The sequence below is a fragment of the Orycteropus afer genome, unplaced genomic scaffold (assembly GCF_000298275.1).
Source record: "Orycteropus afer afer isolate SDZICR_OR568_19922 unplaced genomic scaffold, OryAfe1.0 scaffold00104, whole genome shotgun sequence".
Lineage (NCBI taxonomy): Eukaryota > Metazoa > Chordata > Mammalia > Tubulidentata > Orycteropodidae > Orycteropus > Orycteropus afer.
This window is the reverse complement of record NW_006921691.1, coordinates 168,135-176,977: the sequence shown is the minus strand read 5'-3', so window position 1 is coordinate 176,977 and position 8,843 is coordinate 168,135. Positions and strand designations below refer to the sequence as shown.

Genomic DNA, 8,843 nt, shown 5'->3' with positions numbered 1-8,843 from the left:
AAAAAAAAAAAAAAAAAAAAAAAAGAAGAATGCAAAGAACTTTAAAAAGAACTAAATAAAGTTTGGGAGAATAATTTTTATTTTTAAAATACAAAATTTTATACATATAAAGAGAACCAACCACATTCATTTACATAAGGTTGCATCTATCAAAATTAAAGGGAGTTGTGATTTTGTCTGATTTGGTCCTTTCAGCACTAAGAAAAAGGCTGAAAGTCCTACTGTAAACTCAATGGAACAGATGCACTTTCACAGAGGACTCTACTATGTAGATAAAGAGAGAAGAGAAAAGCAGTTAAGAAAACGTGACATAAAGTATAATGTGAAGGAAACGTCATTCTTACCATTTTCCTTTTTGATGACAATGATGGTTCATTTATCTGGAACGAGAAGAAATAAAATGAGTTTTCAAAGCTGCTTTGCAAATTTTTTCATTTATTTGCACTCTTAGTTCACTCTTACTTCTACAGAGGTTGATTCTCTACTCGTTCTTCCTACTGCCCTGGCTGTCTTTTGATTGGCCAGTGGAGAACCAGAGGAGGAGGGTAACTACTTTTCTGTCAATCCAGATCACAGGGCAGAACCAGAAAGATGGGGATTGCGCAGATTATTAGGTGAGTTGCTTCAAATTACCTAGAGATTTTATTTATTCTTGGTTCCCTTTACCTTGCATGATTAAGAAGTTTGGGATGGTTACAACATAAAATTAATAGATGAACGCTACAAGCCATCATATCTTCTAAGCTTAGAAGTTATAGCCAACACACAGGCACAACATCCAACATCAGAAAGAAAGGAAGAAGTATGATGCTGATTATAATTATATTCATGGAGAATTGTGAAAGTGACATTAAGAACTTTGTTATTATTAAACTTGCATACAATCATGAGGAAGTGTATGTGTTTCGCTATCTCAATTTCACATTGATCAGAATTTACAGTTCTTTACTTTGTATACAGAGATGTAAAATGCTTGAATTAAACTGGAGATCCTGGAATACAGTGGAAGAAAAAATGTGGGACAAATTAAAAAACATAAAAAAGACCAGGATTACTGGTTAGCTAGAGACTGGTGAACCCCGAGACTATGGCCCTGAGTCACTCTTTGGGCCTGGAACTGGACTCACTGCCATGGCTCAACTCTCAGCCAAACAACAGACAGGCCTACGGGCTGAACACCTACACCAGGCAGACGCACTTCTTAGAACAGCCAGCCCTGGGAGATCGGAAGGGCAGTTTGCACAGGGAGAAAGGCAGGCAGGCAGGAACCCAAATGTAAGGACACATGGAAGGGGTAACCACAGTGAGGAGGTAGGAGGAGAGCTGCTACATTGTGGGTACTGTTACTTAAATGTATATCAACATTTCAACAACAACAACAAAAAATTAGTTTTGTTTCAACAAAAACAAACTCTTCTAAGTTTTTTCACAATGGTTGGTTAGAGTGAGTTCTTCTCATGTCGGAGGTTGTGCCTATGTGTTGCTATAGCTTTCTAAGGATAGAAGAGAAGATGGCTTATAGCGTTTGTCTATTAATTTTATATTGTAAACGTCCCAAACTCTTTAATCCTTGTAAAACAAAATGTATATTAACCGTTAAATGTAAAATGGATCTGCTTTGTAAAATTCCCAAACCACAATAAAAAGTTAAATACATAAATAAAACAGAAACATACTTGAATTGAGTTTCTGTTTATGGGGATGGAAAATTTGGTAATGGATATTGGTGATGGTCACACAACATGATTGATGTAATTGGTGAAAAACACTGACTTAGTAAATGTTGTGTTCCCTATACTTTAACAATAAAAAAAATTCTAAGTGCTGAGATAAATTTTTAGAAATAAGTTAAATCTATAGAATTCTAGTAAGATAAATATATTTTCTAACAGTAGCATGTAGATCACATTGTAACATTTTGAGATTTTTTAAAAATAAACCAAAGTACTTGCTATAAAACTACTGAAGTTTATTATTGTTATGTATCAGATTCATGTAAAAGATTAGAAAAGAAAATATATATATGCTAGTGTGTGCTACTCAGTAAATAAGGAAAGGATTTACATAATTTTCATTTATAATTTTGCCCGATATATAATTAATTATATAAGTGATTGTACAGTGCCTATGAAGTCTTGGGAAAAGTGGGAAAGGAAAAATTCATGAGATGATGATTGACTTAAAAGAAAAAATTGAAGGTAATACTGAAATTTTCAGTGGCACAAGAAATTCCACTACATATAACTCCTTAAAAGAAGAAAGAGAACCATCAACTTCTTTCATGGCGTACTGAAGCTAGCAGAACATAATACTCCAATATATTTGCCATTGTTTAAATAAGTGATTTTAAATAGAGCTTTTGTATAATCTTGTCTTCCAGATATTGCTGTTATTATTATAATAATTTATTCTTTTTCTCATAACAATAATAAAATAGGAATACTATTATTACTACATTTAAATAGATAAATTGTAAGACTAACAAGTGCAAGGCTCCCATTCTAATTTTGAAACACACAAACCACTCAAAAATAAGGATGAACCAACAAAGTTCCTCGGCACATTTTTGCAAACTTGTACATCACATCTCAACCTGTCAACATTTAAAAAAAATATGGTTCACCATATTCTTACTTGGTTTAATTTAACTCACTGGAACAAAGTGGGACTCATGAGATTTAAACAAGCACTTTCTTCTTGTGACTGCAAAATGTTAAGTTTTTATTATTAAGTCCTCTTACACTAAAGAATCAAGATTCTTCTCAAACTTCCTTTAATAATGAAACTCTTATTCTAATGACTATCTTCTTTTTCTTTGCAGAATTCAGTAGTGTGTTTTCACCTAAGTACCAGACACATGATAATGAGGCCAACTAACTATGTAGTGCATATCTGCAATGTTGCAGAACAGTAAAATGCCAGAATAGGTTACCCCAGTCAAGGCTACAATTTTTGAACTTCAGATTGTTTTTTTTAAAAAAAATACCAGTATAAAAGTTTTCTGCTTTAAGAACTATGTACATATTTAACAAAAACAGTAAATAACAGAAAAGAAAAACAAAAGAAAGATTATGAATTACTTGCCTCCTGTTGTTCCATGTATTCTCTATGTCTCCGAGCTGCCTCATGTCTCCATAACTTGAGACAGACCAAAGCGCTAACGAGATACACAATCATGGTGACAAATAGGAAGATCATCGCTGCAATCTGTCCCCCTTCTACTCGACAGAACACTGCATTCATTGGTGTATTAAATAATGGATAGTAGCAGAGTCCACCTCGGTTGGTATCATTCACATAGACTATGGCTCCAGCCATATACAAAATAAACAAGGCAACATTAATTCCAAATTCAGTCAGGGGCCACCAATTAGAGTCCAAAAGAATAGTACGATAATACATGGACATGCCAAGAACCAGAACAATAATGGTGGCGATCCAAGCTAAACCAGCAACCACGAGTACAAAAGGAGTCTTAGGGCCACTGTAGTAATAGCCCCCATACATACTGCCCAGGCCACCAACGCTTCCAACACCAAAGGGCTGTGAATATCCAAACAAGTTATACCACTCGTTGTCCTTGTGAATGTAAGCTGTGACACAAGCAAAGACGCCTGTACCCAGAAGCAGCTCCACAACACCCAGAATTCTCAGCAGACCTGCCCAAGACTTCATATAGGAATATCTCAGATTATACTCTTCCACCTTCTCACTGTACGTTCGAGCTGTTTGTGTGTGTCGACCTAGAGATCCATAGGGATCGTGGGGAAGCATTGCATCAGCCTCCTTCTGGGAACTGAAAGACCCTCCGTAAGGACCCTGGCAGGAGTTGAGGGATGAAGGGTGCTTTGATCTTTGTGGAGAGGCTGGAGGTGAACACTCCACTCCATCGGAGATGTATCTGATGTCAGATACTGGTTTATCCCATTCTGGGTCCTTTTTCTTCCCTTTGAAGAAGTTCTTCCAAGAGTCAGGGACAAAGCGCCTTACGGGTTTGAGATCTGGTGCGATGGCTGGTTCCTCTGTGTCACTTGAGCAGAAGTCTGGGCCAAAGGGTGGCTGTAACGGGAGAGGGGGTGGTGGCAAAGGATCAGCGCTCACAGCCAGCTGGCTGCTGTGGAGACTCTGCAGTGTTCCTATGCTGCCATCCTGATGGCCCAGGGTCACCGGGGCATCATCGCAGAACCTGTCCCGACTCTTGGATCTTCTGTCATCTGACGACATTTGTGATTTTTCACACCTGTAGCAGAGACTAACATTATCACTGATGCTTTCTTATCTACCCATTCAATGATACCTCATAAGCTTTTATTATTCATTTACTAGCAAATTATTGCATTCAGGAGACCAACATGATCATTTCTATTTACTATGATCTATAAAAATGACAGTGTAACTATGTATACTTTTAAACATATGTAACAATTATGTTAACAACAACAGAAAAAACCCACTTCCCTCCAGTCATTCCAACTGAAAGCGACCCTGTAGGATGGAGAACTTCCCATAAGGTTTCTAAGGCTGTAAATGTTTACAGAAGCTGACTCCCTTATCCTACCAGCAGAGCGGCTGGTGGGTTTGAACTATCAACCTTTTGGTTAGCAGCCCAATGTTTTAACCACTGTGCTGCCAGTTAGCCAGTGATATAGTCCTCACTCTATACTATTTTAAGGGTAATCAAAAATTTAAATCTTAGTTGTAAATTTCACAAGTTGAAATATTAAAATAATTTTAGTGTATCTGTGAGACCTGTAAACAACAGAATGTAAATAACAAAAACAACAACAAAATTTTAACAATATAGGACACCAACATTTTCCTAAGTAGAATCCTTCCCTCACATGTCGAAATCAAAATATTTGCGTTTGAGCATACCAAATGATGGGTCAGCAAATACTCTTCGTTTTCATTAACTCAAATCTGCTTTGGAATGGCCAGAGGAGAAGCAGCCTATTAAAACACATAGACTGAAGAGACTCTTTTCTCCCTAAATCAGAGAATTTAGAGAGTTGCTTTCTCCACTCTAAAGTATTAACACTCAATACTAGATTGTAAAAATTGAATTCTTAAGAGATAAAAATTGCTACAGGATAATGTAGGAGCTCTGGTAGCATAGTGTCTAAGGCACTTGACTGCTAACCAGAAGGCTGGTGGTTCAAATCCACCAGCCACTCCTCAGAAGGAAGGTTGGGCAATCCTACTTCAGTAATGACACTGCCTCGGAAACCCAAGGAGGGGTCACTATGAGTCGGCCGACTCGACGGCGCATAACAACAACAACAACATAGAATAATGTTTCCTGAAGGTACAACACAGAGCAGCAGTAATGACCAAATATTATTTCTTAAAAAGTAATTATCTAAAGTTGATTTGTTGTCTGAGATGGAAGGACAAAGGATGTCTCTAGTGGGTGTTCAATCCATCTCAAAAAAATAAAAGCATAAAATAAACACTTTTACTAAACCTGTTGCTTTCTTTCATGAAATCAAGGACCTGGATACATATACAAAAAAGGATAAACATTTGTTAACGTAACTACTAGGTTAAAGACACAATGAATTTATCCTTCAGGTTATTTATTTGCTAGAATGTTTTGAAGACTTACTGGGCACATGGCATTTTACTTGACAATAGGTAAGTTCGAAAATTAAGATGATCCCACCTCTATAATGTTGAACAACCTGGAAATTCCCAAGGTGTTCTTCTACTTTACTTTGTAAAATGTAAAATCCCTATCATTCAACAAATTTACACTCCTCAACCATGTATCTGAAGGAGGCCTGGTTGCGCTGTGTGTAAGCATTTGGCTGTTACTGAAAGGTCAGTAGTTCAAACATACCAGCTGCTCCAAGGGAGAAAGATGTGGCAGTCTGCTTCTGTAAAGACTGCAATCTTAGAAACCTTATGGAGGAGTTCTACTCTGCCCTATAGGGTCACTGAATTGGAATCGACTCGATGCCAATAGGTTGGGTTTGGTATCATGTGCTAAGGTCCCTGGATGGTACAGTTTGTGTTTGACTATTAACCTAAAGGCAAGCAGTTCAAACCCATTCGATGGTGCTAAGAAGCCTGGTGATCTACTTCTGTAAATATTACGGCCAAGGAGACCAGTCACCCATGAGGGTGCTATGAGTTGGAATCGACTCAAAGGCAATTTTAAATTTTTTTAAATATAATGTACCAAGCATGCTGAAGGTATATCAATGAATTTAAGCACACTAAAAGTCCTGCTTCATGGAGCTTAAATTCTAGTGTGGGGACACAGATGGTAAATAAGGTCAGTGAAATATATAGTATGCTGAGGAAAAAGTTAAGAAAGGGGATAAGGAATATATGTGGGCAAGGTGTAACAATTTTAAATAGAGAACCAGGGATGTCTTCACAGAGAAAGTGACATGACAGAAACTGAAGGAGGTAAAGGAAGTATACCTGACAGGTATCAGGAGGAAGAGTGCTGCAGGCAGATGGTACAGCTAGTGCAAAAGCCCTGAGGCAGGGAGGGGTGCCTGCCATATTTGAGCAATATTAAGACACGCAGGTCAGTGTGGAAACAGCAGAGTGAGAAGGTGAGTGTAGAAGCTGAGGCCAGCTGAATTATATACTGCCTCAGTAACCACTGTAAAGGAGCTCTGGTAGCATAGTGGCTAAACACTTGACTGCTAACCAGAAGGCTGGCGGTTCAAACCCACCAGCCACTCCTCGGAAGGAAGGTTGGGCAATCCTACTTCCGTAGTGATACTGCCTCGGAAACCCAAGGAAGGGTCGCTATGAGTCGGGGCCGACTCGACGGCACATAACAACAACAACAACAACAACCACTGTAAAGGACTTTAGCTTTCACTGAGTGAGATGAGAAGCCACTGAAGGGTTCTGAGTAGAAGAATGATACATGAGTTTTAATAGGATCACTTCAGATGCTGTGTCGAGAACTATGGTACAATGAATTACTTGGTATGGCTCTCCTAGCCATGGTCTTTGTGATTCCCACCAGATTACTGGGTCGAACTATGCAAATATAAGGTGTTTGTGGTCTATCAAGGGGATTAGATTACTTGTTAATAATGTAATAAGGTACATGGCACCTTGCAGGGGTGGGACTATGCAAATATGGTCTATGGAGCACTAATATGGGACTGGTTAGTTCTGTCATTCCACTAGGTTTAAAATGATCCCTTCTAGAGGCAGTAGACTGGCTCTCCCTGCCATCAAGAAAGAGGAGCTGGAGGTGGCGCGGAGCGTGTCCTTAGACCGGAGATCCCTGCACTGTACCTCCTTGGCAGAGACAAGCGGCACAGAGACAGCTGCAGTGGAACCACAGAACAAGAAAGCTGAGTGCATTTGGGAAGGAGGCTTGCTGGTGGAAAGGGGCGCTCCTAGGTGCCCTACTGGCAGAGCTAAAAGAACTTTGTAATACATGCCCGAGCAAGGAAGAGGCCAGGCCAAAGGCGTAACTGAGGACATAGCAGAAGGGAGAGTATCCTGATTGAAGAATTGTATCTTGAGTGTTCCCAAGCCAAAACTGTATCTGGTTACCCTCCTAGTAATCCCCATAATCGTGAGTATTGTCTGTGAGTTCTGTGTGGCCACTACAACAAATTATCCAACCCAGCAGAGAAGTAGAGTGGGAGAGATGGTGTCAGAATTGGCAGAAAGACTAGAGGGTGGCAGCATGTCTGGCCTCACAGGAATAAGTCTCAGGCTGCTGACAGTGATTTTCTCTCCCCCTTGTGAGGTTAGAGGAGGTCAAAAGAGGATGCTGCCCTCATGTCCTTTTCATAAGAGTACATTCCAGGTGACAAGGGCTAAAACAGGAGAACTGGCTAGAAGGCTACTAAAATAATTGAATGGACTACAGTGGTGGCAATGGAAATAATGAGAAAGGGAAAACTCTAAATAAATATGTTCTTGTTGTTAGTTGCTATAGAGCCAATTCTGATTCATAGTGACCCCATGCGACAGAGTAGAGCTGCCCCGCAAGGTATTGTAGCTTGTATTCTTTATGGAATCCTGAAGTGGTGAAGTGGTTAATGCACTCAACTGCTAACCAAACGGTTGGTGGTTCAAACCCACCAGTCTATCTGAAGATGATGTGGCAGTCTGCTTCCATAAAGATTTATAGCCTTGGAAACCCTATGGGACAGTTCTACTCTATCCTGTTGGGTTGCTATGAGTCAGAATCGACTCAGTGGCAATGGATTTGGCTTGGTTTTGGTTTAATCTTTATGGGAGCAGATCACCAAGTCTTTCTCTTAAAATTCTAAATGTAGGAAATGAATTTTTTTTTTTTAATTATTATAGAAGGTTTCAAACATAAAAGGTAGAGAGAGTATTATTTACTTCCCAATATCTATGATATTATATATTTGTATTTCACAGGATACCTCATTGCTTAATTTAACTTATCAGTAAAAGTAATTCCTTGTGTATCCATCAACTAGCTTCAATAATTACCAACTCATAGTCAATCTTGTTTCATCTATATCCGGCCCCCCACCCTGCCATTCTCTCTGTCAATAAATTCTTCTAGAGCAAATCCCAGCCATCAGATCATTTCAGCTGCTAATATTTCATTTCTCTGCCCCACCAGCTCAGTCCTGGGGAGGAGCAGGCTGGAGACAGTTTGAGATGCCTGTTAGGAGTCCAGGTGGAGATGTCAAGTGGGCAACCCCATGAGTGTCAGAAGAGGGCTGTGCTCCATATGGTTTTCAACGGCTGATATTTTGAAAGTAGATCACCAGGCCTTTCTTCTGAAGTGTCTGTGGGTAGACTTGAACTTTCAGGTTAGCATCTGAATGTTAACCTTTACACACCCAGGGATTCCTAGTCTATACACAGAAGGATAA

General features: G+C 39.3%; 1 protein-coding gene across 1 annotated transcript in view; it reads right to left on the bottom strand.

Moving 5' to 3' along the window:
• MARVELD2 (MARVEL domain containing 2) overlaps window positions 1-4,224 on the bottom strand; it is a 27,776-nt gene extending 23,552 nt beyond the window's left edge. Inside the window, exons 1-2 of the mRNA XM_007943318.1 lie at window positions 3,085-4,224; window positions 345-380 (exon numbers count right to left, since the gene is read on the bottom strand). Of these exons, the coding sequence (XP_007941509.1) occupies window positions 345-380; window positions 3,085-4,224 (1,176 nt within the window). The remainder of the gene's footprint in view (window positions 1-344; window positions 381-3,084) is intronic.
• Between the last annotated feature and the right edge of the window lie 4,619 nt (window positions 4,225-8,843).